The sequence below is a fragment of the Eutrigla gurnardus genome (genome assembly GCF_963514095.1).
Source record: "Eutrigla gurnardus genome assembly, chromosome: 14".
Taxonomy (NCBI): Eukaryota; Metazoa; Chordata; class Actinopteri; order Perciformes; family Triglidae; genus Eutrigla; species Eutrigla gurnardus.
Genome location: NC_139937.1, coordinates 11756897 through 11772330, shown reverse-complemented (window position 1 = coordinate 11772330; position 15434 = coordinate 11756897). Strand labels below are relative to the sequence as shown.

General features: G+C 45.0%; 1 protein-coding gene across 1 annotated transcript in view; it reads right to left on the bottom strand.

Moving 5' to 3' along the window:
• Positions 1–854: 854 nt before the first annotated feature.
• The window catches only part of znf407 (zinc finger protein 407), a 136131-nt gene continuing 121551 nt past the window's right edge, over positions 855–15434 (bottom strand). Inside the window, exon 10 of the mRNA XM_084026973.1 lies at positions 855–2416. Coding sequence (XP_083883099.1) covers positions 1536–2416 — 881 coding nt within the window. The 3' untranslated portion in view covers positions 855–1535. The remainder of the gene's footprint in view (positions 2417–15434) is intronic.

Genomic DNA, 15434 nt, shown 5'->3' with positions numbered 1-15434 from the left:
TCTTTTACCACTCAGTGGCTGACACGCATGTATGGATGCTCACACGGAGAACGTGACCCCGGTGAAATGTGCCCGTCTCTGCTGAATGGAGACAAAAAAAAGAGCATGAAAAGAAGGTGTGATTTTATAAATGCAACAAGGGGCTGAGAGCAGGAGACAAAGACCAGCTGAAAGGCAGACAGGTGTTACGTGAAATTACTTCTCTCTGTGTGGTTGTGGATCGCGCCGCTCTTTCACTTCTCTCTGGCCTCACCTCTCTCAACATCTATCTGTAATCCTCTCATTTTTCCTGCCCACTCCTCCACCACTTTCTCTCGGCCCACCTTCTCGCTCTGCGTGTGCCGTTCATACGTGTGTGTGTGTGTGTGTGTGTGTTAAAGGGATGATCTCTTGATGCCCTCTGTGTGTATGAGTGCTTTGTCTCGCCACTTTCAGCGGTTGGCCATTGTGTTTGCAGCCGTCATACTGCTCTCCCACTCACTCCATCAGGAGCCAGGCCTGTGTAGGGGCCTAAATGAATATTGATTCTCCCTCCAGTGCTGAATACTGCTGGGGGGAAAAAAAGGATGAGTGTGTTGTCTGCAATGAGCAGAATGGGCCTGATGGGGGGATAGAAGAGAGGATGACGATTAGGATGATGGTGATCATGATGACGATAATGATAATGGTGATGATAATGACTTTGTTCGTGATCAGCAAGCATGATTGGAGCCATCAGCTGATGCATGTATGTGCGAGTTGCATGTATGATGGCGCTGCGCTGGACATGTTAACGCCGGTGTCGTTGCTCAAATGTGCGCCTGACATGACAATTAACAGCAAATGCGATTCAGAAAAAAATCTGGACATAGTAGTTAAAAATTAGACTCAATCTTTATTGACAGACATGAAATTGCATGAATGTTTTTTCGAAGTTTCCCAAAAGCTGAATTTACAAGCAGCAAAAACTGAAAGGTAATAATTATCAACTCTATTTCATTACATATAAATCATCAGTAAATCTGTTTTGGAGTTTTTTTTCCATTAATCCATTTAGTTATTATTTCAAAACTAATAACATACTAATGCCTCCGAAGGATGGAAAGAAAATTAAGAAAGTTAGTAAACCATTGTGTCAATATTCTAACAACACAAAACAAAACAAAAGGCAATATTAAACAAAGGTATCTTAAAGAAAACAAAATGCAGAATACACATTTTCCTTTGAAATTACCCTCAGAATTAAGATGCATATTCAAAAAATGATCTCAGGAGGGAAATATATTAATTTCCTTGTGTTGCATGGCATTAATCAAGTGGTTGATGTAGTCTTGGTGGTTGTGAGGATTGCAACTTGACTCACTTAGCACCAAAACCGGTTTCCCTTCCCTCACTGTCCCTCTGAATAAATGACGTTTAACCTGAGTTTGGCATAGCCCAAGGGAAGATATTAAAAAACAGAAAGCACAAGTAATGTTAAATAATGTAGGCTTCAACAGAACTGAACGAGGAAAACTGAGATGATATGTCAAATGTAGCTGTTAAATTTCTCTCCGCTACCCTTCCAGAACTATATTATGAGGGGTTCCATCCAGATAGACTACCATCTCTTCTCCAGCCTGCGGCTCTGCCTGCTGCACCTCCCCGTCGCCGGCCTCAGCCTCCCCGTACACGGCTCCCTCCACCTGTAAGGTGCAGTTATCCAGCTCTGTCACTATGTAGTGCGTTCCTTCGTCGTTGACAATAACCTGGGTCAGACCTTCCTTCATCATCTGGGATGCAGCGAGCTTCAGCACCTCCTGCATCTCCTGCTGGTTAGCCTCCTGGATGACCTGCACCTCCTCCTGTTCCTGTTTCACGTCCTGCTGCTCTACACTCTCCACAGCCTCGGCTAACTCGGGCGCCAGGACCTCGTGAACGATGGCTGGCCCCCCTTGCATTTCTTCCTGGTGGCCCATTTCGCTGACGGCGCTGAGCAGTGCATCCAGAGCCGTAGACGACTCTGAAACAATATGACTTTGTCCTGCGGGGGTGATTGCTAGCCCTCCTCGAGCCACAGCCCGCAGCTCTTTCCTGGCCTCCCCAGACTCCAGCACCACATACTGGGTGCTGCCTCCGGCCAGGTGGGCCCCCGCGGATGCCAGTTCCCTGCCCGAGGCTATGAATTGTCCGTCTTCTGTGATGTGGAGCACCTCCGCCACCTGGCCGGCCATGGCCAGCGTCTGCAAGGTGGCAGCAGCCGACTCCTCCAGGGCCTGGTCGATGGTCACCTCCCCGTCACCGTAGCCCTGGATAATGATGACCTGCTGGACAGGCTCATCGTGGCCGTGCACCTCAGATGAGCCCTTAATGTGCACAGGGGATTCCACAGCTTCTGCTTCCACAAACGTAGCCCCCTGACCCTTCAGACGACACTCGAAAGACTTGGACACGATACCTGGCAAACACAGAGACACATTGGACATCAGATTGTTTCATATTTTGCTGATACTTTTATTTAATTCCTAGTCAAATTAAGAGAAAAGACAATAGGGCCTTAAATGAGAGATAGAATGGAAACAGAATAAAGAAGGGAAATAATTTAGTGGCTAGACAGAAAATACAGGACAACACATGGCTGTTAATTATTCATCCTTCTTTTAATGTTCTTTGTAACCACAACCGTTTTACCGGTTTACTATGTTTCTGCATCCATCACTGCGACAAAAAGGGAAAAAGCTATAAGGAAGTTGATGTAACACTCACATATTTGTGTCACTTAATGCTTGAAAGGAGACAGAATATGGAAATATTAGGCTGACGGAAGAGTGTGGTGAGATACTGCTGGTGCTAATTGAGCCACACTGTGCCCTCTCAGATCACAGGTTGCCATGGCGTTTCCAAGGTGATAGGAACAATGTTAGAAATGCCATTGTTTAAACAGCGCCTGGCTCAGACATTTGTAGGCTAATCTATGCAGAAAAATGGGAAATTTGAGACGGTGAAGCGGGAACTCTGTTCACGCCTCAGCTTTTGAGCAAAATAATAACTAATTGTACAAATACTAGAAGCACACAACTATTATTGTCATGTAAGGATTACATTAACCCTCAATTTGCAATGTTTTAGTTTCACCTGAAGGTCTGCTCTCCAGAGTTTGCGGATTCTACACTCCCTAAAAATATCAAAACCTCTCTTCAAAACATCTACTTTTGGGGAAATTACAAAAGGACTTTTGGTTGTTTGTTTTTTTCCCCTCATTTCCTGAAAAGTTGACATTTTGGTGGTACAAGGTTTACCCCCCAGGGTGGCGATGAGATCACACAGATCTCACAGTACATACAGGAACAAAGTCATCAATCATTGATATCCCTATCTCCCCCTGACATTTAATGTCCTGCACTCACACGGCTGACAATGTGATCAGAAAGTCACAGTTGTGTTGCAAACAGCATCTGACCCAACAGTGCCCCGTCCTCCAGTGTAAACAGATGCAGCTTCGGCTCTCGCTCTTATTGAAAAAGTAGGCAATGACCACTGATCCTTTGGTAAGAACAAGCCTGTGTGTGGGTACAATTCCAAAATGGACTATCTGAAGCTTGGACATGAAACAGTGAAGAGTATGTTTTACTGGTGAACTGTTAAGACCTGGACAGACATGAATAGCAGGAACACACGTGTTCTGAAAGGCTGCTCCCAGGTTCAGCTAATCTTAGAGCATTTAAATGATCAATAAAACACCAAAACACAGTGTTTTCTGGGCTTTTCCAGCAGCAAATGCATCCATAGATACCTTCCGTCTGTTCAATATATGATGAGAAGATTGGCAAAAGATTGCTCATCTCTGTTTAATAAATCAGTCCTGTGCTAATGTTCCCGCTTTAGCATACAGTATCATAAATCATTAGGAACTGACATTATTCGCAAAAGTGAGGAGATGAGAACTACTTGTTATTTTAATGACATCAGCACATACACCCACACCTGTCTACTAACTGCCAGGGTTATTTTAGTGAGTAACTAAATAAGAGGGAACATTGGACAAAAGACAGGCATTTCAAGATGTCTCTTCACAAAGAGGTAGAAGAGTTAGCGATAGCGCAGACAGACAGTGTGATTTTCTTCTGAGGATAAAGCTTTTTCTTCTTTCGCTCACTCACTTCCATTCAGAAGATTTTTCTCTGTGTGTTTTCATACCTGGTGAGAGCATTTACAAAAACTCTGTTTCCCTTTGTGTAAATGGGGACAGGACAATCAGACCAGGGCTGCTTCGTGGGCCTCTAAAGCCTTCATATCAGTGCTAGATTTTGCATTTAAGCTTAAAGTGACCTATTATGTTATACAAGTTGTACATGTGTGTGTGTGTGTGTGTGTGTGTGTGTGTGTGTGGGTGAACTAACTGCATGTGTATCTTCAGCTTGGTAAAGCTTGTTTTGCCAGTTTGTGCCAAAATATGTGCATGTGCGTATCAACTCTCTGACTTCATCTTGTATGCATGTATCAATATGTGGGTGGGATGTTGAGGTCAGACTTTACTGGTGTGTGTTAGTACAATATGTGCTACTATATGATTTTGTATGTATATATATCAGTCCCTGCGTGTGCTTGCTTATATAAGTGTGTGTAGTGCTGTGGGGGTGGCAAGGCTATGCGTTGATAGTGTGTGTCACATTAGCCATGGGGTGCTGTCGGCGGGACCCAGCGGCGGCCCGCTGAGGTTTATGGAGTGTCACTCAGTCGCCGCAGCCGTGAATCAAGTTAATGTTGCAGATCCCATCTCTTCAGTTGTCCTGCGCTCCCGGTGGAAGAACAACATTTGAACAGCGTGATTTGGCCCCGGCGAGAGGCTGATGCCTGTTTAATATGTGTTTTGAGTGTTCTGACTGACTGATTCCTTTAACAGGAACTAGGAGAGGAATGAGAGAGAGAGGAAGACAGACAGAGAGAGAGAGAGAGCAGGCTGCTTTATTGGCTGTGATCTGAAACAAGATGGAGGCTCCCTGAGAGGAATAATACAACAGGAGGAAGAAAAGGATGCCGAGACGCTCGGTGATGTCATTTTGATTTCCAGATGACAGGAAAGTTGAACATTAAAACTGAATCAGTGACTTATGAGATATATAAAAAGCTCATTGTATATATGGGGGAATCGTACTTATTACATGAACTTAATCAATTACCAATTCAGATTCGGACATTGTGCAGAGGTATGTGGATGCAATTTTATGATTCTGTGAGAACTTGTCACAGAGCAGCACTATTGAAGACATCAGAGACAAAGAAGAAAAAAAGAAAAGAGAATGAGATGAGCGGAAGGGACAGAGAGATATGCGTCTATGAAATGACAGAGAATAAAGAGCTCTTGTGGTTGCATTCTACATTTTGCAATAAATCAAGTGTCAAATGCGAAGCGTTGCTTTTTTTTTGTAATTACCTCCGCTGAGTGCTTTTTTTTTTTTTAAAGCTCAGACCTGGTTGCTAAGACTTGTGGCAGTCATAGAAAAAAGTCCATCCGGTCCAAAAGTTAATTATTATTGGATGTGCACGGTTAAAAAGCAGTAGTGGAGTTCTCATTCTCTCTCTTTACTCTGCTTTGGTGTCAGTCTTGTTTAAAGGTTGGGATCCTGATCAGAATAACATCTGGGGGAGAACACAACTGTCTGTACGGCATGATATAAAAGTAATGAGAGTGAAACGAGTGACATGGGATAAACTCATATTAGGAATGAAATTAAACATAACCTGATTTTGCTGGAGACTCCTCTGGAACCCATTTAAGGACCCGTAGGTGATCCCCGGGCCGCGGTTTGCTAACCGCTTGCCTAACACCAGTCGTGTGTTAGCGTCATTTAAGAGCGCGGAGCCTCCCTGCTCAGTGTACAGTACAGATGCAGTTATTGATCAGCGGATCAATGGGTTGGCCAGCGGCGGGGGCCCGGGGCCTCTAAGTGGCATTACTTCAGCTCGGAGAGGCCGCCAGGGGAGCGGTCAGACAGCACTTACCAGCAGTTAGAGAAATTAACCTTAACACCGAGACACCAGCACACACACAATCAATTACACTGGCTGTAACACAGGTCAGCCCGCTGCAAATGTAAGCTCACTTGCACATGCAATCAGGCCTGCAAGCACACACACGCCTACACGGTAGTCCTGGTATACTTGTGGGGACATATCACTGATTGTAATCCATAAACCTGAACTCAACCCTCACCTTAACCTATGCGTACAACACACTGAATCCTCATTGGTTCTCACTAGGATAGACAGAAATACACATGATAGACAAAGGACTCAACCTGAATAGACAGGAAGCTTGGACGAATATGCGATATCAAAACACAAGAGCAAAGAAAAAACTTGCTCACCAAATCAATTACAAGGTCAATGGCAGGACCATGAAACAGCCAGCGCTTAGGATCAATTCTTAACTACAGCACAAGCCCCTTTACAATCCTTTTACCAGCCGATTACCTTCAATTATAGATATGGAGCCGGTGCCTTAAAAGACATGATGGAGACCCCTAAACCTGACACACATATAGCTGTTATTTGTGGGGGGATTTTTACAGACGAGGTGGTGTGTGTTTGTGTGTGTGTGTGTTTGTGTGTGTGTGTCACTGGTGCAAGCTTTTGAAGGTGACACTGCTAAGTAGATAAAGTGTCAGTTCTGGGTGTATCCAGGTCACCGGGGAAGGCCCGCATATGAGAGTGTGTGTGTGTCTTCCAAGTGTTTATATTTCTGTGTATTTTTATTTTTATATCAATGTATGTGTGTGTATTTCATTCTTTGTTATCATCTCAGCATAATTTTCTTGTAATTAGAATTAGTTTATTTAAAAGGGGACAGTACAATTTCATAAAACACATGGTTACACATGGTTAAAAAAGCCAGAATTAGCCAGAAGGCTAGTTTTCATCTGTAGTCCCCTGGCCATGATTACAACATTACATTTAAAAAAGAAGAAAAGAAAAGAAAATACATGTATTTATATGTAATGATTTTAAGAATTGTGTTTACGCATGCATTGTATTGTTCATTCTGAAATACAAGTGCATAGATGTTGAATCCTTTGTGTTGATAATCACCCATATGTGTGTGTGTGTGTGTGTGTGTGTGTGTATTTTAGGATCTCCTTTGGTCGTGCTGTGTACATGATGACCTTACCTGCCTCTCCTCCCCTGTGAGGCCTCAGGCAAAGCTGCATGTGTTTCCTATGCGTGTGTATGTGTGTATCTGACTCTGTGTGTGTGTGTGTGTGTGTGTGTGTGTGTGTGTGTGTGTGTGTGTGTGTGTGTGTGCGCGGGCACACAAACTAGCAGGTCAGCTGAGGTCTGGCTAGTGATGGCTCTACTTTGTCTGGTAGGGACAGCCGCTACTGTCACCTTTACAAACGCCATGAATCAACGCCAGGGAGGACAGGCCGGCCGACCAAAAAACAACCAATTACACAGCAGCCAGATTGACACCGGGTGGACTGGGCAGAGAGAGAGATGGAGACGCACTGAACACACCCCAAGGACGAATAAACTCCAAGAGAATGAGGGCACAGACTGACAGAGGGCCTTCTGTGCTGTAACACCGGTAACGGTGGCTCTGAAGGCCAATATTTATCCATCAGTGACTTCAGTGGGAAGTTAAAAAAAAAGAGTGAATATCACTTGTGTAATTTGTGTTGTTATTCTCTGTTGTCGGGAACACAATGTTTAGTCTCATGAAGAATGTGTAACATAGACTAAAGGAAGGATGAATCATATGACACACTTCCTGTGTGTCAGATGAGGTTGGTCTCAGAAAAACCCATATACACATGTGTTTTCCTACATTTCTTCATTATGTATAATGAGTATTACAAGTTAAGAAGATACATATTGGTGTCGCCTATTGTGACATTAATGTCACAATCACACAGGGTGAATGTTTGAATGTGAACAGAAAACATATCAATACACAATACAGGAGAGGGAATATCACACCAGCCAAAACCCTTGGACAAATATATTGTAGTATTCCATAGATTGAGCTAGGAAGGGTTCAAAAGGTGAGAAGGACACACACACACACACACACACACACACACACACACACACACACACACACACACACACACACACACACACACACACACACACAGTGGTCAGAGGGAAGACAGGTCAGTGTCCTGCTCTCAGCTCTTTTTCTGCTGACAGAGGATGACCCAGTGTGAGTATAATCTGGTCCACACTAACTCCATCTACCTCATGTCCCCCGGTTCTGTGCCCCCAGAGAGAGAGAGAGAGAGAGAGAGAGAGAGAGAGAGAGAGAGAGAGAGAGAGAGAGAGAGAGAGAGAGAGAGAGAGAGAGAGGTGAAAGGGGAAGCACATAAAAAAACACAATCATCAGGGAATCCATCTCCACTACACCTTCACTTTTCATCCTTAGAGCAGCATGGGTGTCTCTAGTGGCCATGAACATAGTTAGTACAGTAAATATTCAATAATATTCAGTTGCGGCAATTAAATTAACATCAATAAATGAGAAAGCAAACAAATCTTCCGGATGCATACTAGATATAAAGTTATCATATGTATATCCACTGCTTCAAATGCAAATTACATGCTATTCAGATTTTTTATTTAATTTGTTTTTAACACCAAAAAACAAAGAAGAAAGGGGCGCAGCAACCCACTTTGTAGAAATGAAGACAGAATGTAAAGGTTTGAGTGTAACAACTGTTCCCAGGGACTAATATATAAGCTACCAGTGGTCACCGCCGCCTGAGAGGACCATATGGAGGGGATTTTCAAATTAAGAAGGCTAAGTATGAAGGCTTGCTTAGCCAGCACAGGTAGTACACGCATGCAGCGCCTCTGCAGGAGAAAACGCCGCCATGCATCACAGGGAAGACGAGCGTCATCCAGCACAACACAGAGGCTGCTGCAAATTCATCTGGTTGGCTGTGGATGAAAAAGCTCAAACGTGTGGGAGGGTGCTACAGTTGCACAAAGTGAGGCCTGATCCACCTCAGCAGGGCTGCCAGCGAGAGGGCGTCTGACGCTGAAAGGCCTAAAAAACACCTGATGACTGGGGGTTACATCACTGATTATGTGGCCCAGAAAAACACCAGAAGATGCATCATTTCAACTTTAAAAATGACTAACCAGATATGACAAATGCACTACTTTTTTCGGTTGGAGCGCCGGTTGTTCCCCCCGATGCTGTAAATCACAGCTATTTGCACTGCAGATGAAGGTCAGAAATGATCACAGTGAGAGCCCGGATAGAGAGAGAAGGCATGTAAGAGCCTCATCTGAGAATCCAAGAGGGATAGTTGACATATGAAACAATAACAAAGATTCCTCCTCCTTCCTTTCCCTTCTCTCATTCTCCCCATTAGGCCCTCTCTCTATCTCTCAAGCCTGTTTCCTTCTTCCTCTCTCTCAAAATCTCTGGAGGTGGACCTTTGATTGCTTCTTTAATTAGCCATGTCAGACGGCTCCGTGGATTTACTGGGGATGTCGAACTTCTGCAGATAATTACATGCCTTTTTCCCTTTCTCTCCATTGCTACATCCCTCCATCCATCCTCCTTTCTCACTGTGTCCCCTATCTATCCCTCTCACTCACTCTACCATGATATAATGATTAATTATGGATGCTGAGTTTGAGAATAAAAGATTTTTTCTTTTGCTAATCAAAATGAAATCCCCCCCCCCCCCCCCCCCCCCCCCACCACCCCACCCCCCCGTCCAACCCCCATTCTCATAATTACAGTGTGAAGATGATGTTGCTGATGTCTTTTTGTTTCCAAGGCCTGGCCCGCGTTCTGATCCGAGGTCCGTCAAGGCGGAACGGAGTGAATAGTCGACACATAATGGCTCGCTTCAGAAGTTAAAATGCGGACAAAGAGATGGAGGCAGATCGCTATGGAAAACGTATGGAGGCCAAGACCAGGAATCAAAGGGAGGCCTGGATCTCCCTCCCATCCTCCTGCCATATTTACTGGGTATTTACCTAACAGAGGCATGCTGGAGATATTTATCGTCCTGATGGCTCTATATATAGGGCTGAGGAGCTCGGCGAGAGGAGAGGCAGGCGCGGTGGGAGGTTGCTTCTCTAATCTCCATCTCCAGGCTGACAGGCCTGAGAAGGCCTTAATGAATGACTCTTTTCATCTGCACGCCCGTGTGTATGTGACAGTATAAATATTTAGCAATATTGCAGTCAGCTCGTGATTTTACACAGATGGAGTGATTGATGGCTCAGCCCCGCGATGCATGCCAAAGACCATCCTGGAGATGTTATATAAACCACCACAGCCTCTCTCTCCTTCCATCATCATCTCCATCTCGTGCTCTCTCTATCTTTCACACTGCCTCCTCTGCTCTCCGCCTCCTTCCCAGCTTGTCTTCTCGCTGTCGATCCGCCCTCTGTGGCTCTGCCAATTTGCTTCACTGTTGAATTCCTATCATACAGTGAGGTGTCCCTACGGCTGTGAGACAGGCTAAATCAGAGGAAAACAACCTGACAGGCAGGAAACTTGGATGAGACGGGCCATCGACATGTAGTATTTTAAAGTATTTTAAACCGCTTATTTAAACATAATTTGTCCCGCAAATGTTTCTTTTTTCTTTTTTAATCTTTGTTGTAACGCTGTTTTAAATTTCTAAAGTGTTTTGGAAACTTTTAAAAAAGTTTGCCGATGGACTGATTGATGATGATGATTATTTTCCATACATGAAACGTGTATACAGTATGAGCACTCCTCCCACGCTCTGTATGTACAAACCAAAGGTCAAAGTCGAAATGTGAATGAGTTGCTCTGAAGTATGATGTCGCACACATAAACACACACACACACACACACACACACACACACACACACACACACACACACGCACACACACCAGGATGAAGGGATATACTCACAAACACATTCTGAAACACATCCACACAAGGCTGTCATCTGTGTCAGAGAGAAACCAGACCATAGTCACTATCTCGCCAACACACACACACACACACACACACACACACACACACACACACACACACACACACACACACACACACACACTCTGCTTCCAATACACTGCTAGAGCTCTCTATGCAGAAATGTGTGTGTGAGGGTGTGCATATGCAGTTCAGTATACTTGCAGCTACTTTTGTGAGGACATTGAGTTTTGTGGACATTTTAGCTGGTCGTCATAGCGATCAGTTCACATGAGGCCTGGTCACTGAATAATGGTTAGGTAAGAGTTACAGCATTAATGTTATACATGTTGCAGTAACGTTAAAGGAAAGACTAAACCTCAAGTAATGCATACGAATCTATTGCTTCGAGTGTTTCTGTATTTGTATGTTTGTGTGTTTTTGTGTGTGTGTGTGTGTGTTTGTGTGTGTGTGTGTGTGTGTACTAAGCAGACCTTCTGCATTGCCTCTGCATAGCCAATTAAACTAAAATACAAGAACACAATCCCTGAACAAATATATGAGGACTTTAAGGGGGGATGTTGAAGATGTATTAACCTTGTAATTGCCTGTGTAAAATATGCTCCCCTGGTAATGAAATTTCCTGCTTTAATTTGAAAAAATTGGGGAAATATCTCCCCTTTTTTGCCTTGTGTTTTCTCATTTAATTGCATTTAAAACTTCAATCTCAAACACCCCCACCGCTTTATGGGAGGGAAGGACCAGCGCTGGAACACCACATCTATTAATCTAACTGTCCTTTATCGGAATTAGCATTCAAATGTGATCGGTTCCACTGCGCCTTCACCACCACTTGTAATTCCATGAAATCCACTCCTATGCAATAACTACAGTGCCCTTCAAGACCACTGCAACCTCCCCCTCGCTTTGAAAGGTATTGATTTTTATTTGTTCTGTAATGAGAACAATTAGTCTTTTTCCTGCCCTCCTTCATCTATCACCTCTACGTTCCTGTGACTCTGCCACCAAGCCGGCCTCTGTCTTTAAACCCAGCTGGAGGTCCATCCTCTGGACAGAGGACACCACTGCGCCCCTCTGCATAGGAAATACTACCAGCTCAAAGGGAGATAACAGAGGGCATGTAGCTTTTTCTACCTGACTAAAAGTAAGCAGGAACTGAACACAGCTAGTTTGATCTCTCTGTGTGGTTGGACAAAGGCCTTTGGAGGAAGATGCTGATACAATGGAGATTCTGATGGTTAATATTAATGTACATTTTAATAGCAAAACAATTACTTAAAAAATAATATTTCCCTATATTTTTTTTTCTTGGCATGAAGAAAAAAGGTTTGACTTAAATTAAAAAAATGAACACCAACAAAAATGTTGAACTCATTATAAATCAATGCCACGATAATTACAGAAAATAAATTGTATCCTATCTATCTCTCTGGGTGGTTAATCTCTTATTTTAATGAAAGGCCTACATACAACCCATGAACCAGCCTGACTTTAATTGACATGGTTAGGGGAAATTACCACACTCTAAATCCAGCACGGCTGGTATAAACATGTATCATAAAACGAGAAAACACAATAAAGCACTCCACCTATCCTTCAATTCCCACTGTGGGAGTAGAGTGGCATGCTGGACTGGCGACTAGCGGCGATCAGGAGACTTTAGCCTCTATAAACCACCTGATTGACAGAGTGATTTGTGACTGACTGACGGGATAAGTGGCTAGCTGCTTGCTCTGTGCAGCATTTGCGCCGCTGCACACGAGCATGTGTGTTTATACGTGTGTGTGTGTGTGTGTGTGTGTGTGTGTGACGTCAGGTCCTATTTCAGCTGTGGCCGGTGAGGAATGAAGCAACGGAAAGGGTCCATTTCTCTTGCCGCGCTGCCTGAGCCTTACTTACCCTAATGATGTATAATAGCCTGCAACTACACTTAACCTGAGCATTACTGTGGCAAAGACTGAGTGGAGGAGGCACACGCACACACACGCGCACACACACACACACACACACACACACACACACACACACACAAAGGTCTAGCTTCTCTGAGGACGCTGTTTACCAAACGCTGTGAGGACAGGGAAAGACCTGGCACGTTGAGAAATGAAAGACTCGCAAATGGCACTCCATCAACTCAAATCAAACCCCGAGATGTATCTTAACATCGACAGCTGTATCCTCGCTTCCTCTCTGATCCTTCGCATGCTCTTCACTCCGCTGCTGAGTCACTCCGCAGCTATAAGCTAAATGATACAAGCAGTTAGCACGCCGCATCTGTTGTCTGTTAATTAAGCTCATTTTCCAGGATGCCTGTGTATGTCCACGCACGCAATATGGAATCTGCTCCTTTAACCTTTTCGACGTTCATTAGCGCGGACGGGAACGAGCTCATCGCTTACATGTGTGCTTCATAAGTGACTGGACGGATGCATGTGCATGTGAGTGTGTGTCTGTGTGTGTGAGTGTCTGTGTGTGTGCAAGACAGGTCGGAGACAGAGGAGAGACAGTAAATGACAGAGTCACGTGAGGCGGCTACTGTATGAAACCTCAGATCTAATCAATAGGAGTGAGGAGGACGCCAGGCGCCAGCCAGAGGGTCACCACTCATCACTCAGGTCAGCAGTGAACACGCACACACACATACATGCGAGCATGCACGGGGAGGGCATTGCATGGGGCACATTACTAGACAGGACTATGAGGCAGTGGAGAACGGGTCAGAGAGGGGTTGAAGCGCATAGCAACAGAAGGGGAGCCGGATCGATGGGAGAGATTGAAGGAGCTCCGTAATACCAGAGGAGTCACGGATGTCCAGAACACAGCTAAGCAGGGCTAGGACACAGGTCAGGAGGGTTAAAACAGCCTCGCAGTGCAGGGAGGAGGCATCGACAGGCCATAAAAGGGGTGAGGGAACAGTCGAACCGACTGATTTCAAAGCTCAATGCAATTGCGGTCACCACGGAGCATCGTCGGCGTGGAAGATATGTGAAAAAATGACCACGTTGTAGCTGGAAATGATCTAATATGACAAATATAGCAAGCTTTTAGCAACAGTTGCAACAGGAGACAGCCTGCTAAGCTGTGGGAGCTCGGCTGAAAGTGGGGCAGCCGAGGAGCACACCAGAGTGTGTGTGTGCGTGTGTGTGTGTGTGAGTGTGTGTGTGTGTGTGTGCTGTGGCTATGCAGTAGAGAGACACCGGCGGAGGGAAGGACTAGGCCTGGTGGCATTTAGCCCTGTTCTATAATGACACTGAGAGCTGCGGAGGAGACACAGGCACTGTTATTGAATTATTGAAGGTGCACGGTGAGGTATAAATCTGCCATGGAGATGCCATACTGTAACACACACACACACACGCGTGCACGCACGCACACACACACGGAGGCCACCGACATTCAGCGAGGTTGGCGTGACGACTGCAGGCTTTGACTTGCTGACCTTGAGGTTGTTAAAACAAGCTCTCCGTCAGCTTTTCTGCAAAATATGTTTACCTCGTGAGAGAGAAGGGGCGAGAGACAGAGGAAGAGGAAGGGAGAGAGAGAGAGAGAGAGCGAAAGTGTGTGTGCTGACATTGCCGGATATAAACACAGCAACTCCATCAATTCTTCTGGATTGTGAGGCAAAATAATAAAAAAAAGGAAGACACTGCGGAGGGAGACATGAAGTAACTACCAACCCGTACCAGCCGGGCTCCGGACGGCTTTTACTACACGGCACCGTCGTGACCGAGAGAAGAGATTAAGCTCTCGAGAACAAACATTTGAATCCTGTGAAACCACAGATTAAAAGAGAACGGTTGTATATATGTACCTGTAGTGAATGCAGCCGGGGAACCGTACATCAACCACCAATTACTGATGGCTATCTCTTAAATAAAAAGAGACAGAGTATTGCTACATGCATGAAGACATCACTATATGTGATAATTCCCTTTTCTTCCCCTTCCAGCGGAAAGATTCTCAACGCACGCACCAACACATTTTTTATTTCCATTTTTATTTCTGTATCTCTCTACAGATAGGGAGGTAGTGTTCCTCAGCTCGGCCGCCTCCCACCTCGAACACACGGAAGCCTTCCCGAAGAACCGTGGAAGTGATTTACTGGATGTGTGTGAAGCAACCGCGTGTTTACAGAATGTTGCAAAGTGCTTATATGCACATTTGGTTGTTTTTTTTATGTATACATATTTGTGTACGCGTGTGTAAGTGGGTACGTGTGTCCTGCCTGAGCTCGGTAGCCGAGGGGGGCACCTCTTCTTATTAACATCATCAGTCTGCATCATTACTAGGCTGCCTGGGTTGGGCAGCAGGTGCTATGAAGGTGCCAGGGTTACAAACGACCACGGAATCGCTCCTGGAACACACACACACGCACGCGGGTAGACACAACACACACACACAGACTCCGAACCCCCCCCTTTCAAATCCCCAAAAGGGATGTGGGGTGTCTGTGTCTATCTATTATCCAGTGGGTTAGCGCTCGGTGTCTGGCCAGGTTTTCACTAGGGGGGACGGACTCCATCCATTCTCCTGACAACGGGCCG